Source organism: Phacochoerus africanus, chromosome 2, assembly GCF_016906955.1.
Source record: "Phacochoerus africanus isolate WHEZ1 chromosome 2, ROS_Pafr_v1, whole genome shotgun sequence".
NCBI classification, from domain to species: Eukaryota; Metazoa; Chordata; class Mammalia; order Artiodactyla; family Suidae; genus Phacochoerus; species Phacochoerus africanus.
This window is the reverse complement of record NC_062545.1, coordinates 39,328,156-39,347,541: the sequence shown is the minus strand read 5'-3', so window position 1 is coordinate 39,347,541 and position 19,386 is coordinate 39,328,156. Positions and strand designations below refer to the sequence as shown.

The window sequence follows — 19,386 nt, the reverse complement described above, 5'->3', positions numbered from 1 at the left end:
GGAAAGAGAAACATTTGTCAAAAACTATGCTAAGAACTTACTACCTGTCTTTTCTTGTAAGGTTTCTGTATATATACCACAAAGTTGGTCATATAAATGTTATAATTTCCAAAATACACTGAAATATTTGCTACGTGTATATGGAGAATCAATACTGATTTCTATGTCGATAATAAAACACTATTGGTATGTATTAGTTGACTTTATTACAGTACTGTTTTTTTCTCTCTAAATAAGTAATAACCAACTAAAATATTTTCTCCCTCTCAGATCTGTTGACACTTAGAGTCTTGTTTAACAGAAGCAGAATGTAACTCCTAAGCTATTATGATTATTTAAAATTCTGATGAAACTAAATATAAAATATAACACTTGCTTTCTTATTTTTTCTCAGATAACATGAACACTAATTAGAATAAAACTGTCATTTTCAAAGTCAAAAGTGATTGCTTATATCTACATGCTATTTTTTACAGAGAAAATAAGCTCAATTTAATAAACAGTGGTGATTTCTAGAGACTCTAAGTGTAGTCAGGATGTGTGTTAGAAACACCTCTAAAAAGAATCACAGTGATTTGAGTGTCTTAACATGCCTCTCAGCTTGAATAAACTTTAGTCTGGTTTCTTCTCCACTAGAGGCCCCACACTTCCCCTTTTATCAGAGCATTTACTTCAGAAAATCTGCAATTATAAATTTCTTTTCTATCCCTTTGAAACATAAATCTTTTATAACCAGAAATATCTTTCTCAAGACCTGTAAGCCATCACTTTGAAATGTAATCATCAAAGGCGTTAGAAGTCTTATATCCTAATCTCTGTGAAAGGTAGGAGCCTATTTTCCTAAGCAACAATTAGCAAATACAGATGGCCGCATCACATTGATCAGCTCCCACCCTAGCCCCACGAACATCCTCCAGTTCTTTTCTACTAGCTTACCCCAGAACTTAAAAGCTCTCATTTTCGTTTCAGTGGAATTGAGAATGCAATTTCTCCTATTGTAATAGACTTGATCACTACTATAACAGTCTTGAACAAAGTCTTCATTGCCTATTGAATTCCACCAGGTATGATTTTTTTTTTTTTTGTGACTGTGGCTAACAAATGTCTTCACATTGTGACACCCTGACAAAGAGAGATGGTGTGCAACAAATGGACTATGACTTTTTTTTTCTTTTTTTTTGGCTGCACCCACAGGATGTGAAAGTTCCTGGGTCAAACCCACACCATAGAAGTGACCTGAACCACTGCAGTGACAATGCCAGATCCTTAACCCACTATGCCACAAGAGAATTCCAAGATTGACTACAACTTATTTGCAACTTAGTAGAACAAAGTAACCTCAGCTGTTTGTCAGTGTCAGAGATATAAGTAGTGAACATAATAAAAGTGGGTTGGTATTTTGCACATTTTTGAAATTTGATAAAACTCTTGAGTAGGAGGCTTGAGATTTTGAAAGGTTGCATTTTATCCCCTATATATTGAGAAAGACTAGATTAAAATTACTTTTTAAAGAAGTAGTTCACCTTTTGGATGAGGTGATGTAGGAAAAAACACAGTCATGCAAAATGGATGCACATAATAGAGCCAAAGTAGAAACACACAAGCTGACAGTCAAAACCCAACTCTGAATATTTGTAAATTGTTCACACAAGACATTGTGGAACTTTGGATAAAACATACCTTCTTTCTTTTCATCTTTTTTAGTTGCTGCTGAAATAAGGGAAGGAAAATAATGTTAAAACAATTCCTCAGAAAACTGGAAATATGAAAATGTAGTGCATGTATCCATAAATTTAGACATCATCTATCTATGTACAAATTAATTCATCCAAATCTGAAATAAGAGACTAAACTGAAAACATTATTTCACATGAAGTTTTTTTTTTAAAATTTGGCAAAAAAGAGCAATAAAGCAAAAAAAGAGAATAAAAAATATTACAAAGATAATACCTACTCTATAGGACAGGGAACTGTATCGAGTCTCTTGGGATAAACCATGATGGAAGATAATATAAGAAGGGGAATATATATATATATATATATATATATATATATATATATATATAGACACACACACACACATATATATCACTTTGCTGTACTGCAGAAATTGGCACAACACTATAAATCAACTTTGATAAAAATGTAAAAAAAACTTACATAGATAAGAAATCAATAAGTGTGTGTTTAGCATAAGTTCATTTTAGGTTTGAAATTGTTACATCTGAGCAAAGCACAATCACTTCTAGAATAACAAGATTACATCTATTCAAAAAATAAAAGGAGGTGATATTTAATAAATTATTTGTGCCTGGTTACTGAAGAATTATATACCCCAGTTTATTGTACTTCACAATAACATACATAAAATGTTTCATTTCAGAGTTAATGAAAATTCCACCTTCCTTTTAGCAAATGTATGCCATCATTTATACAGAGAAATGGCACAGTACACTTCAATTACCTTTGAATTCTGACTTCCTCTGTGGCATCATTCATCTAATCCTAAATCACGAGTCTAAACCAGGATCCAAGCTGTCATTTATGTGTATAACTGGAAGCATTTGGGGGAGGTATTCAGGCAGAGGCAAACCTACGATGTCTTAGGCCACTTTAACTGAATCAGAAATTGTGCACATCCCCTTAAGGTAACTCCTCCTGGGTGGATTGGAATTTGGGGGACCACTTACAACCAATATCCTGGACTACACTGGGTCTATACTCTGTGCTACAATTGCCAAAATATTCATGTATATCCTCTCAGCTGGTCTTCATAACAACCATTGAAGAAAGGCAGCCCAGAGCAAGAAACTAAGCCTTGACATCAGCTGATTTGCACATGCTTGCACACGGAGCAAGTAGCAGATTTGGGTACCAAAATCATTAACAAAAGACTGAAAGGGAATATATTTAAATTTATTATTTTAATGCACCACAGGTCATTTTTCTCTGTTTCCTAAATGTTATTAATATGTCACTATTTTTGTAGTAAAAAAGAAAATTTATAAGCAAATCAATTCTACCTTGTCACATTTGTTTCTTTTTAATGGAGTTTTAATTAATTGTATACAAAATGTATAGAGGATCTATGCCTATAATGTTTTTAAGTTAAGAAATTCGCCTATTCCAGTAATATGATGAGGAGATTAATAAAGATAACTAAAAATGAATTAAAGGATATGGACATTGCCCGATAGATTTCAAAGCCACCAGTCATTATTTCAGCAGACCCTTTGGTTCTGACTCAGGAGACTTATTTATAGTTAGTTCTTTGATTTATGAATAAGAACTTCCTTCAAGAAACTTCATAATTTGCAAAATCACCCATCAACTATACATTTGGCTCTGGAATTCGCTTGAAATTTGCATTATGCCTGGACTGTGTACAATAAGGAGAAGAAGTGAAATGGTGTTGGTGCCTTTAAATATTGCAAAAGAGGATTTTGCTGTGTTTTTCTCCTATAATTATCTTCACGATATCTCCCATAACTTAGGTCCTACCCCCTCTCAAGTTGGACTAAATGGTGAGTGTAGAGGGCTCTTTCAAGAAAAACAAAATCACAAATTTAAAATTGCTGCATAGCACAGAGAACTATACTCAATATCTTATAATAACCTATAATGGAAAAGAATCTGAAAAATATATGTATTTAACTGAACCATTTTGCTGTACACTTGAAACTAATACAACATTGGAAAATAATTACATACTTATATTTAAAAAACTTGCTGAGGTCATTCCCAGGGTCCTGGGAAAATCTCTGGCAAGGGAGTGGCCCTGATGCCTAAGCTCCATCAGCTTAGCTATAAACTCACTCTTTCAGAGGGTAACCAATGCCACAAAGAGGACTGAGAATGTGAATGCATTTTAAAAAACCATCATCTCTTATGAATTCTACAGAGAAGAAATCCTTGAAACTTAAAGCTGTCAAAGAATTGGCAAAATCTTTTGCAACTACATTGAATTTTTTTTATTTCTAAATAATCCAGGAAGAACAATGTTATTTGTATGTGGGTGTGCAGGTATGCGGGTATGTACACATTTTTCTCTTTCCCATTCTAATATTCTTTGTAAGTTTAGCCCTCAAATCTACAGTAAAAGGGAGAAGACCTGATCCATGAAATCTGACCTGTTTCTTCATAACTGATACTGGCTTTGCTTTTTAACATGTGTCCCTTGAAGGTGGGTGGCTTTTATTCATTGCCATTTACTGCCATCTGGAAAGCCATGTGATCTGTCAAGTTGGAACCCATACCCAGAAGTTAATCAAAACTAGAGTTTTGAGGTCCAACTGTTTCCAGAATGTTTCATAATTTTTGTTCATGTATCCCACTGCAGGCCCTCAATTCAGCTCACCTGACTTATTTAAGTTGGATTAAATAATTTACTGAGTTGGCATGATTCTTAATTATTGGGCCCTTGTTTTTCACATTATGATACTGTAATGAACCCTAAGGTCTCCATCAAAAAACTATTAGAACTAATAAATGAATTCAGTAAAGTTGCAGGACATAAGATTAAATATACAGACATTTGTTGATTTTCTATATATTAATAATGAACCATCAGAAAGACAAAGCAAGGAAACATCATGTTTAAAATCACATCAAAAAGGATAAAATACCTAGGAATAAACTTAATCAATGAACTGAAGACCTATACTCTGAAGATTCTAAAACATGGATGAAGGAATTTGAAAATGATACAAAGAAATGGAAAGATGGCCTATTTTTTTTCTTGAATTGGAAGAATTGATATGTTAAAATGTCCATGCTACTGTAAGCAATCTACAGATCTGATGCACTTCCTAGCAAAATACTGATGACATTTTTCACAGAACTCGAACAAATAATCCTAAAATTTATATGGAACCACAAAAGACCCCAAATTGCCAAAGCAATTTTGAGACTCAATGGCTAATATTATAGTTACTTCATTTTCTTTCTATCATTTATTTTTCTATAATACATGGAATATTTTTAACACTTGCTTTAGGAGCCCAAAATGAAAAAAAAAAAATCAGAAATACCCTAACACAGATGCACACAGACCCATCTTTTTTATGAGAAATAAAAGATTATTGTTTAAGCCACCCATGATATTTTATTATAGCAGCCCAAACTAAGATAGCATGTGAATCTATAATTATCTCAGTAGCTGACAGGAAACAGAGATACCATTTTCTCTATGTACTGCTTGCCTTTCCAAATGTACACCCACCCACAAGAGCCCACAAGCACATTTGTACTCCTGGATTTATGCAGAGAGTAAGATCCAATACCCTGGAACTTCATGAGAAAAAAAAAATGGCAGCATCACATCAGAGTATCAATATCTTGAGATGGGAATTTAGGAAATCTTCGATGTAGACCCAGTGAGTTCCATTATGGTTCCTGTTTTCTCTGAGACATTTCATTCTCAATAGATGTCTACCCAGCTGTTGCACCTAACTGATTAAAAAATAATTCCTTATTTCTCTCCTTCCTTTCCCATTCCAGTCTACATTCCATTTCTGCAGCACAATTTATTATGTAACATCTATTAGCTAGCTTGATCTTCCACATAGGTTCTAACTGGCTACAGAAAAGTCATTGCCAGGACGACCCTCCATCTGCTCAACACAAACCTGCCCCAAAGTGAATCCTCTTCTTTTCTCTTAAGCTAAGTCCTTGCCCTGGGACTTATCACTACGTCAATTATAATCGGCCTATTCATCAACACTCAAAAGCTCAGTACCATTTTTATTCTTTTCTTTGTTTAATTCTGTATAGTTTATCAAATATTACGTCTTCAAAATGTTCACCTTATTTGAATATTTCCTGAAGTCATTGGCATCATCCTAGTTGAGGCTACTCTCTCATGTCTTGATAATGACAACAACTTTTCATAATTATCACTAACTTCACACTTACTTAAGTCATCCATTTACTAGCAATGCTTTTTATTCTCCAAGTTTACTTTTTAGTCATGCTATAAACCCAAGTCAAGTCACCCCTCATCCATGAGGAATCCATCTTACTGAAAAATCACTTCGTTGTCTTAATTCTTTGGCATTTATTATATCTACAATTAAACTGAGTACTATAAGATATTTGACTTGTGTTATTACTTGAATTTCTCATCTCCAAATTGTAAACTCCTACAGTGTACATTTATTTCATAGTCTTCCTAGTGCCTCAAAACTCTGTTAAAAGAATTCAAATGTATTTCCAAAAAGCATGGTAAATCACAATTATAATTATATATGTACACATATACACAATTTACACAAAACTAGGTTTTAAACATTTCCTTTGCTATAAAAGTAAAATAAAAGAAGTGAATGGAAATGCTCTAAACTTTTATCATGCTACAAACATCATTGTCAATTTTATCAATCAAAAATATTAGTCTCTGCTATAGCAATATTGCCACTGTGTTTAAGCTATCTCCACAGAGGACTTGCAAATATTAATTACTTCTACGCATAATGTAATTATGCAGCTGTGACGTTATAAAACCTGTCTGAAAGATCTACTGAGTATGGGTACAACATGAGTGACATTTACCCCTGTTTAGTGTGTCCCAGGTTTGATGTGTCATTACAATTTAGTGAAGCTTTATATATAGCCCCTAACTCTTGCCTTGTACACTGCTTAATCAACACTTTCATCTAATCTCCATAAAAGGATAGTTCTAATAAGCTTTTGAAACTCTACATTATTATTCGCTCAACAATAAATCCTTTATTGGAAAGGATAAGTTCCGAGGCTGCCTTAGCCCATGAACTTGGAATATAAAAGTGAAGAGCCCATGCCCAAAGCTCAACTTTGAAGCAGATTTCCAGATATCTCTTCAATTCTCTCCCCCAAACTCCTCTACAATGAGGTTGAAGTAACAACTAAATTCCTGCCTTGAGTCATAGTTCCACATCAACCATCATCCTCAGAAGCCTCAGTTAAAACAGACTGTGCTGGGCGATTGTGCTTTTATCTGAGAACATATATGTGTTAACTGCAGTAATTCTTGAACTAGTAGCCATTCACTCAAGGAATTCATGCTGAGCTGCATTTTCATGAATAGAAAACACAAAAGTGGAACAGTATTTGCCCTGCTTTTCTACCTCCCACAATATTTCTTACATTCCTCAACAGAACTCTTCTAAAGAAGAATGTTTTGTTGAACAACCTGAAGATCAAATGAAAACTAAAAGCTGGTATCATAGCTCTTAACTATGCTAGAATATATATCTTATAAACAATATTGTTGGGTCAAATGGCATCTAGTCAACTCATTTTACCAGTATTTACTAGGTTGATTCTGCATGTAGTTGGGTCCAGGATTAAACATAAAAGAAAATTTGGGATCAGATGCAATCATGTCATGTGCTAAGAAGTCTGCCACAAGGGCCTTCTGCCCGGAAACAAATGTACCACCACCTAAATGCATTTCTTTTATTGGTCAATGTTGTATAATGTAGCATAGCAGAGAAGATAAAGATTTTCTCAAATAAATATTTTAATTTTTCTTTCCCAAGAGTGTTCCATAAAGTTACCATAGATAACAAAGGCAGGACATTTGTGCATTTTTCTTATACTTCATCAAATTCTCCTCATGATTTGAGGATAAAGGTCACATAACTCATTATATTCTATTCTTTTGACTTGGGGACAGGTTTAAAAAAATAACTTTATAGGAAATATTTTAAAGAAGTACTTTTGCCAAACTGATGACTTAAGGAATCAATTTATTTTCTGAAGATCTCTTAAAGAAAACCACTTTTGATGCCCCAAAGATATTAGTGAGTGATGAAACAAATTTTCTCAGATGGCTCATAAAAGCTAGGATAATTACTTTATAGTCATACCTGATTTTTGCAGTCTTGGTATATAGATGAAGTAATGTTAATTTAATAGTGTTCTGATCGAATTTTCTGCTATGACACAAACTACAGGGTATAACTGAAAATATTGAAAAATATGCATATTTGTAAATTTATATCTATTTTATCTATCAATCATCATCATAATCTACCCACCTATGGATCAATCTATAGCTTCTTTTTGGAAATATAAGTAAAAGTGACAAACTTGGAGGGAAGATACTAATTCTTGTATCGTTCAGTGTCTCCTCTGTAATTGTGGCATTACTCTTAGTCATGCTTTCTCCAATTACTAAATTGAAGTGTGTATTTTCATGCAATAATAAAATGTTTTCTAAAAAACCCAGCAGATGGCGCTATTCTGCAAAAAAAGTTTTGTTTTTTGTCATTAAAGTGCTATCTAAGTTTAAAAAAAGCAAGAGAATTTTAAAGTTTTATTGTTTACCTTGTGCTGCAACTTTTATTGTCCCTTGTTTGGTTTCTGGGGCTTTGCCAGGCTCTTAAAAAGAGAGAGAGAGAGAAATAAATCACCATGAAGTACTATTTCAGAAAGATATGTAACAAAAAAAAATAGGAACAACTCCTAAAAAAGATAAACATAAAAATACTGCCCTCAGCACTCAGAATTTTTGTTAAGAAATGAACACAATTATTAGGAGAATTGCTGAGAATTAGACTTACTGAAACAAAAATAATGGAATTAAATAAAAGCATAACATAAAGTTTCCCAAAACTGTTTTGTTTCACTGTTTACTGACCATGGGATACTTTGCATTTGTTTAGTACCTAAATTTGAAAATCTCAGAAATCTTTCTATATTATTTCTGTATGATTAGTCCTATTGAAATGCGTGGAGCATTTAGACATAAAGTGGCTCACTGAAAGTTACTACAAAGCCCAGAACAACCAAATTCCAGTTCTAGACTTTGACTTAGGATGTCATTCCCTACACTGCTGTGGTGCCCAGTAACTATAAGCATGGCCCCGGGCAACAATATGTGTTGTAGGGGAACGAGCAAGTTTCATTTTGAATCTTTCTTCCCTCTTATCTTAGGGTTTTTATTTTATTTTACTATTTTTTGGCAGTTTTTTCCCTTTGTTCAGAATGTTCTTTTTAAAGAAAGAGGTTACCAAAAAAACACTTATACCATAAATATTTAACTACATTATTTAATTAATTAGCATAAAAAATAAAGAGGAAATAAAGATTTTCAAAAGCAATGGGTCATGTCACATTTCACTAAGTAATTGTTCATGATTGTCTTTACTAAGTTTTCAATAACTGAATTATCATTTAACCACATGAAAAGGAAGATTTGGTCATTTACTTATTTAGATATTAATCTTTATTTGTTCATTCATCACATATTGACACACTCTTATGAGTATGTATTATGCTGGGTGTAAAGGTAGTAGTTGATATATACATACATTCAACCTTTCACTTAATAACCATCAAATGTTGACTACAGTCTAGTTAGAGTTATAAAATAACAAGATTGTGTGATAATAACTTGACCAAGAATCACAAGTAGAGAATCTATATTTCTTTGGCCAAACAAAAGAGGTTTAATTTCTAATTCATGCTTTACTTCTTATTGGTGAGATAATTATTAATTTATATTATAATCATGATTATGAAAATGGTAATTTTTCATTCTGCTTTTACTTAAAAGAAATACTGTTTTGTATGTATGTTTGTCACATATATGGTTTACATTATTCCTATATTTATTTCTTAAGGCAAAATACCTTTTCTAAAATTAAATTCAGAGTCCATTCTACCTATGATCTCTTTATTTTTTTCCCCCTGGGAGAAAAACTTCAGGCCAACTATCATGCTAGTGCTACCTCTGTCACATCTAGACTAGATGGCCTCAGACCAGAACTAATCAAGATTTACATACATATAGTGAATTCTTAGCTAATATATTTCTCAGTATTACTCTGCCCATAACTAACATTTAGTAGGTACTTAATAAATAATTGGTGAATGAAAAGATGAATGAAAGAAAGAAGGAATGCAGAGTTAAGATCATCACGAGTAACCTAGACTACCCAGGTGTTTTACTACTTAAAGGTCTCAACAAATCAAGAACTCTGGGAGTCATCCTCGATTAAAAAAAAACGAAAAACAAAGAGGGAGTTCCCATCATGATAGAGCAGAAACAAATTTGACTAGTATGCATTAGGATGAGGGTTTGATCCCTGCCTCGCTCAGTGGGTCGGAAATCTGGCAGTGTCGCCGTAAGCTGTGGTGTAGTTTGCAGATGCAGCTAGCATCCTGTCTTGCTGTGGCTGTGGCATAGGCTGGCAGTTGTAGCTCCGATTCGACCCCTAGCCGGGAACTTCCATATACCATGAGTACGGCCCTGAAAAGCAAAAATAAAAAAGATTTTAAAAATTGCTGTCAGTAAAGCGCCTTAGTATTTTTATAGTTGACTTTCCTACTATGTCTCTCTTTTTTAATGTCTTCTTAGATCACTGATCCTAAACCATCTCTCCACATTTAAAATTCTATTGATGAACCCAGTATATCCAACTGTGAATCACGAAGAGCTTTTCTTAGGACCTTATTAGTAGCTTCTCCCCTTGGTCATTAGGTTCTTCTGTTAGTTGCTTTGTTTTTCTGTGGTCAAGGTTCAGCCCATGACCCTGAGTGTTCAGCACTCCCATTTGAGTTTTCTGACAGGGTGACTGATTGGTCATCTCTCACAAGGCCACAACCTCACTATCCTGTGTCTGTTTGGTTGTGTGCACATTGAGTGGGCATGTTCAAGGACTCATACCCTATGGATTCTTCTTTCTCCTTTACCTTAGTTTCCTCCCTTCCTTACCCTACAAAAAAATAAAAATAATAAGCCTACCAATCCACTAATGTGCACTGATGCCTTAAAGACACTGTTCCAAGTAAAAAGTGTTAGTTTTAAAGTGGTAGTTCTCACTGGCCAATCATGCCATATACCACATGTGCCTATGCCAATCCAGGACCTGCTGTGTAGCAAAGAGAACACTCCCCAATATTTTGTGATAATCTATGTGGGAAAAGAATCTGAAAGAGAAAGGATGTGTGTACATGTATAACTGAATTACTTAGTTGTACAGCAGAAATGATCACAGCATTGTAGATCAACTATACTTCAATAAAACTTTAAAAAATGAAAAAAAAAAAAAAGTGGTGGATCTACAGACAATGTCCACAGGCACAAGAATGACTGTAATGGAGCTAATTTTCAGGATCATAGTTGTAAGATGTTGTTTGTCCCTCATATTCCATCATTTTTCTCTAACCTCAAGATTTTAAATTAATTTGCATTAATTCACAAACTGTTCTGTGAACTCCATCTCAATGGATATTAATAGTTTTAAACAAAACGCTTTTCACAAGCCTGTTACATGCATCCACTCAACAGAGGTGATCAGACTGGATATCTGCTTGGGTGCAGCATTTCACTTTTCAAAACGTCAAGACTTTAGAGCCTGAGCAACTCTGAGACCATAAATGAGACCTTGAGAAGGCCAGACCAAAAGCTGCATAAGAGTGAAAACACATTAAATCCTTACAGACAAGTTTTCATTACATAATTTTTCTCTTTTGATCACTGCCCACTGCAAACTAATCATTTACTAGGAAGAATTTCAAATACATACAAAATAAAAGTATAATCTCCATTCTCATTGGTGTTAGCTCTCATTCAACAATTATATCTGATTTCTTCTGTTATTACTCAATACTTCTACTACATGCATCTCAAATGAAAATTTTATTATATCAAATGATTTTATCTTTTTCCAAGTTTTTATTTGATAATTTTATGGCTATATTTTTGAAATAAAATAGGTTATTTAGATAAAAACATAGGGCAATAAGAAAATTCAACTGAAGTTTATAATAATTCTGAACTCCATAAATAATATTTTGGAGCTGAAAATCGGAGACAGGATGGACCTAGATTTAAGTGTTAGTATAAGTCTCTTTGGAATGTTTCAGCAGGAAATTATCAGAATTGTTGGTATCTCTAGCTTCTGAAACATGTTGTATTTATATAAACAAATTGTCATGAATCAGATTAGCCAAATATTTTAGAGTCTTCTGATTTCTTAGGCATGAAACAGTCTGATTTAACAAACCAAAAAGATGTTTTGAGTCTGCAATTATTTTAAGAAATCAATTTCTGCATATAGGTTTAAATACTAGTTTAACATAAACTTTTCATCTACAGGAATCTGTTTATATTCTGACTTCTTTTAATGTGAAGGTAAATCCATTGAAGTTTTACTTTTTTTTTTGGCTTTTTAGGGTCACACCTGTGGAATATGGAAGTTCCCAGGCTAGGGGTCCAATCGGAGCTGCAGCTGCCAGCCCACACCACAGCAAGAGCAACACCAGATCCAAGCCACGTCTGCGACCTATACCCCAGGTCACAGCAACACCAGATCCTTAAGTCATTGAGGGAAGGGACAGGGATTGAACCCATATCCTTCATGGATACTGGTCAGGTTCCTTACCATCGGGCCACAATGGGAACTCCTCCATCGAGTTTTCAAATTTAGGGTTCACATAACTTTAACAGCAACTGGATTGCTACACTGCGAGTCCAGTACTGGTCTTTGACTAATGGACAGCAGATGAACACTAATAGCATTGCAGAGAACCACACTTACATTTTAAATATTTTGTAAGCAATCTCCCAGTTTCCCCTCTCCAAGAAAATTACTGCGTTTATATTTTTATTTTTCAAAGTAAGTTGAGGTAGATCATCTGCTCTTTAAAAAGCAGCAGTGAACAGTTCCTGAATAACACACAAGTCCGTTCGCTTTACCAAATAATCAAAATAAATAAGAAAAATCCTCCTCCCCAAATGAAGGAAAGTGTCCATGACAGAGAAGAGAATCTCAAGAGGCCAGAGGCAGGAGAATGAGGACCAGCAGGTGGTAAAGTAGGTGATAGGTTCTGATGACATAGTCTTCACCCTGGCCATTTCTAAATACCCAGCCCAGGAGACCAGGCAGTATAGATTTCTATTTCAATATGCAATTATATTCTAATTACTCCCCTACACAGCTATACCTTCCAACTCATCAAGAGACTCCCTGAATCATTTGACTGTTATTTATGCAGCTTCATAACCCTAGAACTTAGCAAAAATGCTGGGAAAAATTGTCTCTAACAAACATGTAAGAAATTGATTGCATAAGAAATTGAATTACAAAAGTGACAAAAAGTCCAATTGACCAGTTTGGAATGAGACGTTAAATTTAAGAAAGCTTTTCATTTTTAAGCTGACATAAAATTAATTCAAACTCTTTCTTTTCATTGATCCTATATTATGCAGAGAGTGTTTTAATTTTAAATTTCAGAATTTGATATTCTCTAGGAGATATTGTGACCCTGATTGCATTTGAGACTGTAGAATTTCACTATTTCAAACAAATTTCAAATTAATTTTTATGGATTATGAGATATAGGAATTGTGTTAAAGGTATGGCAAAAATTTCTTTAGAACTCCAATTATGAATTAATCTTCTTTTATAAATTTTTTTAAAGGGAAAGAGAAACATTTTTTAAAAGCTATCTGTTGTTAATTCTGCAATAGTACAAGGCCTTTAGACTGTTCTCGGGTGATAAACCTAAATATAGAAAAGTTGAATGACTTTTCCAGAAATCAGGAGAGAAATTAATATCTATTGGTTCAGCAACTAAACTAAGAACCAGCAATATCAAACCTCCTCGATCTTTTAAAAGTATACATCCTTTTTGAATAGATACTAGAAGCTAATGACAAATTATCGTGCAATCCAATGAGCTGCTAAATCAAGCTCTAAATTATTGTTTTCTATTCTTATAAAATCTAGTTTTCTTTTTAGATTAGATACTCCCCAAATAGAGAAAGGTTAACAATTAAGCTAAAAGTTACTATATGCTTAAAAGCTCTTAAGCTAACTAAGCCTCCTGTGCTTGTAGCTTCAGGAAAGCATATTTCAGGGGTATTACTTCATTTCAGTATGATAATTACCCTATTGAGATGAAATTAATCATGAAGCAGCCTTCGGCCATCCTGTCTGACCAAGGGGACTGAAGCCTGAAAAGAGGGTCTATTTGCTGCCAGATATGCAAATTGCACAAGGTGCACAATGCAGAAATATGAATAATTTATCAAAATAATCTGTTATTGCTAGAGGTTAAAAATCTAAATAAGCTGGCAGTATCATTTACAATAGGTACCATAATTTAGCTAGACTATTTTTTCCAGAAAATCTTCATCTGATTGAGCTATGTATTTTGCTTTAGAATCTCAATAGCCTATAACTTAGTATCACAGTATTATAGCATTATTTAATTCAGGAAAAAAAATGATTATTCAAAGTTTGCTAAAATATTCTCTCTGTTTTTTCTTCTTTAGAAACACAGACTATATTTTCCATAAGAACTATGCTAAGTACGTCTTAATTTGAAAAAACTAATTTTCATGTTTAATTAAATATGAGTCAAATTCTACCCACAGTTTTTATATGTGGAATCAGATTTTTCCTATATTATTTGAAGAGAACTAAGCTTAGGGGAAAAAAGACACTGGGAAACATCAGTGAGAATGTTCATGATTAGAGTAATATGCATTTCCCCCTTGCGGATAGGATGTGTAAGAATGGCAGGTTTCTTAAACATTTAACAATTTAGAATTTAGACTTGAAGGCCAAGTTTTAGATTTATTTCAATAATTAAAAGAAGGAAAGGTTATAAATTAGGAATAGATCATGTGGCCTTTCACTTTAAGAAATATTTGACATGTTGGGGGGAAGGCTGGTTCCATTCAGATTAAGAAAAAGCCTTCCGCCACACAGCTAATAAACAGTGGAATGTGATACCATGGGAAGATGTGAGGTTCCATTCCTGGGGATGCCAGAGAGATATCTGTTTTAGAGGGCTCCTCCATGTGTCTGCTTTGAGCAAAGAGGCAGCCCCAGATGACTGATCACTCCAGGTCCTCTTCTACTTCTATAACACCTTTCTAAAATCAGTGACTAGGAATAAAGATAGAAGGATTTGAAAAAATTACCCATATTATGTTTTGATGGCAAATTTCTTGATTATTTATCTATTTTTATTATTGAGGCTTACCTTGATAGTCCTCCCTTACTACATAAAAGTTATCCCTTTTTCTTTGATATTTTAAAAACAAATATTTTGACCACCAAACTAGACTGCTTCTCTTAGGAGAAACATACACTTCCTAGAATAATTAGAATTCAAGTAAAAATTTGACTATTTTATTGAAATAAATGTTATGACTCGGAAAAATTGCATTCCTAATATGAGTGATTTATTTCCTTAGTTAAGATTGATTTCGCTCTTTAAACAAAATAAAATTTTTAAAGAGTTAAGTTTATTTGAGAAAACAAGTGACTTTATTATGTATTTTATTATATATACATGTATTAAGAAAATAAAATTTCTGACTGTTCAGCCATATTTCCAAGGTAAAATTTCAGTCTTAAAAACTGAGTAAGGAGCTCCCCCAGTGGCTTAGCAGTTTACAAACCTGACTAGTATCCATGCCAATGCAGGTTCGATTCCTGGCTTTGCTCAGTGGTTTAAGGATCTGGTGTTGCCCTGAGGTGTGTGTGGTTTAGGTAGCAGACATGGCCTGGATCCTGCATTGCTGTGGCTGTGGTGTAGCTGTTCAGACCCCTAGCCTGGGAACCTCCCTAGCCTGAGAACCTCCATAGGCCACCAGCGCAGCCCTAAAAAGACAAAAAAAAAAATTGAGTAATATACTATCTGTAGGTGCCCTAACTCACAATTTATACATAGAATGAGAAGTGGTTCCTTCATTGAATGATATCATAGAGTAGCAATGATCTAAATTCAGCCCTTAAATTCCACCAGCCCCTATTGTTCTACCATTAGTAAATAGTGTCTGGGAATATTACCATTCTGTTTTTCACTTTTCTAGGAAATAAAAAACACACATACCCCTTTTATCTCATTACCCAATTTGGGAATGTTATAAATAAACAGAACTGTTTAGTGTAAACATAACAGTATAAAAAAGTAAAAATAAATAAATAAATAAATAAGGATAGTGGAAAGAAAAACTGAGAGCAAAGACTAGTTTTTCTTCAGTCTTTAACACAATTCTTGGCACTAAGAAGGCATTTAGTCAATTTTTTTGCATGAATATATGAATAATGATTAGGAGACAAGGTGTTTTAAAAAGTCATTGTTATATGCCTGAAATTTTAAACCAAATGAATAGTAATTATCCTCACAAAACTGCTCAGACTCACTGAGGATTTTTTTTTTCCCCCTATAATACTGTAGATGTCAAAATCTGAAGATGTTACAATCAACTTCAAAGAAAATCTGCATTTCTTGTAAAAATGGCAAGGTTTATAAAATGCAGATGTATTACATTGGAAAATAAGCATGATTTCCAAAATGAAGGAATCCTTAACAGACAGTCCTAAATCAAGCAATCTGAAGAAGAATTCAGAGGTATGTTTTCAATGAAACACTTTCTGCTAAACTTTGTCCTCAGGCTGAACAGAGAATTTAGGGCTGAACAACTCCCAACTAGATATTATATGAGAAAATCTTCTCCAAGCAATTACTGAGTTTCATCATTCATTCTTGCTTCACTATTTATTGCATGAATGTTTACCTGGGGCATATTATAACATTACCTAAGTATAAGGACTAGTTCCACCCACAGTCTGGTTAGGGACACCGCATGCTAGATACAGGGTATAGTAATCTGAGTTTTGAATATCGGCAACTTTTTAGGAGGCAAGAAAGGCTGGGGGCAGGCCCTAGACAACTTTCTGTGATACCCATCTTAGAAGTGGTCTCCTCTTTGAAGTGGATGACTCCAAAACCAAAGCAAAGTCAGGTACTTGAATTAAAAAAAGGGAAAACCAATTGTCCGGCTCTGCACCACATCTGTCCTTAGGGGCTTAAGGTGGGCAGAGACTAAATTAAATCGAGGTGGTGGAGAGTGTAAGTCATTTATGTGACACGTGTGGTAAAGGGCACTTGAGAGAGAAAAGAATAAAGAGAAAAAACGACTAGAGAGAAGAAATGAAGAAAATGTAAATACAAGCAGAAAATGGTGATATAAAAGATGATAGTTGAGGGAAAAATGGGGAAAGATATTTGATATTCAATTTATTATTGAAAGGACTCAGGTTTTCTGATGCATAAAACTGTATTATTAAACATTTTATGTAGGGATGCTAATATATCAAGAAAAGGTATGTAGGGCAATATTTTTTTCTCAAACTAAAGAGGACCATTTGGCAAATAGTTAACGGATCTTAGACAAAGACAGAAAGCAATATTTGATTATTTCCTTCTATCTGATATCAAGATTTCAATCTTCTCCTTGGGTCTTTACTAACATTCATGAAGAACAAGATAGTTCGATGAAGTGAAATCTAATTTTTGAAGCTAAGTACTATGGTAGGTGCCACATGTTTGAGATTTTAAGCAGAGCATGTAATTAATTATTTGTTTAAGCATGAGGGTGCTTTTATTTGCTGTTTATTATCTCTGGGATGTGTGGGAAAATATGAACTACACATTTAAGATGAAATGTCACTAAACGAGTAATAAATAAGTCATAATTTATTCCTAATTTTAGAAACTGTGGATTTATTGTACTGTGTGATGATCTGTTCTTTAGCACACTTTGTGTCCAAGCCCTAAGAGTTCAAATGCTTTAACTGTCAGTGCACACATGATTGATCTAGAGAAATAAATGGGCTTCACAATGTTGTCCTCCCTAGAAGGATATTTCACCACTTTGTGCTCTCCTTTCCATCAATGTTAAAGGGAATTATGTACACCTCTCAGGAACAGGAGTCCCCAATGTCAAGCATGCAGATTTAAATTTGAATTGATATTTAACAGGAAACCTTAGAGGGTCTCTTAACAGCAAAATGACAAGTCGAGGTTACTGAAGATTGACATTGCTCTGGAGCCCACATTTTCACATATTGCAGCAAATGCACTGCCTTCCCTGGAGACTATCCAATGAAGCATAATGGGTTACTTTAGCAGCCGGTCTCTACCTTTGAATATTCAATATCCATGCTGATATGCACAAATAAGAGAGTTAATATTCAATTACTGGAGCAGTGCGCACAAAAGCATTTGAGAGCATGTGAGTGAGTGCTAGTATAGGAAAACACTTTCCCACACACTTTGGTAAAAGGCAGGTATTAATCTTCTTCCAACAAATGACTGAACTGAAATCCACTCTCAGAGCTACAAAGCTTCTACGTAGCCCAACCCCGGCATCTCAGATTGTCTGGATTCCAAATGACCCACTTAAAGGCAGTGGAAATTTTATAATTATGATACTGTATATTATCTAAGTTCAGAAATCAAAGAAGAGTTTGAAAAGTCTATGTTAATAATGCAATTATGATTGACTCTGTGGACCATGAAACACTGAGAACTTTAACACTGACAAGAAATCTCAAAAGCAAACGGAATGAGTTCCTATAATATATAATCGGCTGGAGGGAGGAGGCCAAAAGTAAGGATGCAGTAGAGATCACCATATTAAATCCTCAGACCAAAGACTTCGTAAATAATCAGATATCTCTCAAACAAGCTCACATGTTGATGGGAAATTTTAGAAGTTGATTTAATTAAAAAAAAAAACCAAAAAACGGATATCCATGACAGACAAATTGTTGCGAAGCATTATCAAAGGAAGGTTGAACATTCCACCAAAGGCCTCATACTGATTGCAATCCTCACATGTATCTAACCCAAGATTTCAAGTGCTATAACAAGATAATACTCATTAGATGACTAATACTAAGAAGGATGTTCTATCTCTTGAATATTAAGCAGAAACTTAGTGGTGCCCCACCTCAGTATTTTGTGCTGAAATGTTTAAAATACTAATTTGTATGGATATATGCCCAAGAGTGGGATTGCTGGGTCTTATGGTAGTTCTATATTTAATTTTCTGAGGTACCTTCATACCGTTTTCCATAGTGGTTGTACCAATTTACATTCCCACCAACAGTGTAGATGGGTATCCTTTTCTCCACACCTTCTCCAGCATTTGTTATTTGTTGACTCGTTAATGATGGCCATTCTGACTGGTATGGGGTAGTACCTCATAGTAGTTTTGATTTGCATTTCTCTAATAATCACTGATGTTGAGCATTTTTTCATGTGCTTGTTGGCCACCTGTATATCTTCTTTGGAGAAATGTCTATTTAGGTTTTCTGCCCATTTTTCAATTGGATTGTTGGTTTTTTTGCTGTTGAGTTGTATGAGTTGTTTCTGTATTTTGATATTAAGCCCTTGTCAGTTGCATTGTTTGAAACTACTTTCTTCCATTCCACAGGCTGTCTTTTGGGGGTTTTATGGATTCCTTTGCTGAGCAAAAGCTTGTCAGTTTGATTAGATCCCATTGGTTTACTTATATTTTCATTGAAACACTATTTACAATAGCCAAGACATGGAAACAACCTAAATGTCCATTGACAGAAGATGACTGGA

The 19,386-nt window shown here is 34.2% G+C and overlaps 1 protein-coding gene across 1 annotated transcript in view; it reads right to left on the bottom strand.

The window, feature by feature from the left end:
* LOC125120627 (triadin-like) overlaps positions 1-19,386 on the bottom strand; it is a 93,122-nt gene that overhangs the window by 30,923 nt on the left and 42,813 nt on the right. Inside the window, exon 3 of the mRNA XM_047769131.1 lies at positions 8,308-8,361. Within this exon, the coding sequence (XP_047625087.1) occupies positions 8,308-8,361 (54 nt within the window). The remainder of the gene's footprint in view (positions 1-8,307; positions 8,362-19,386) is intronic.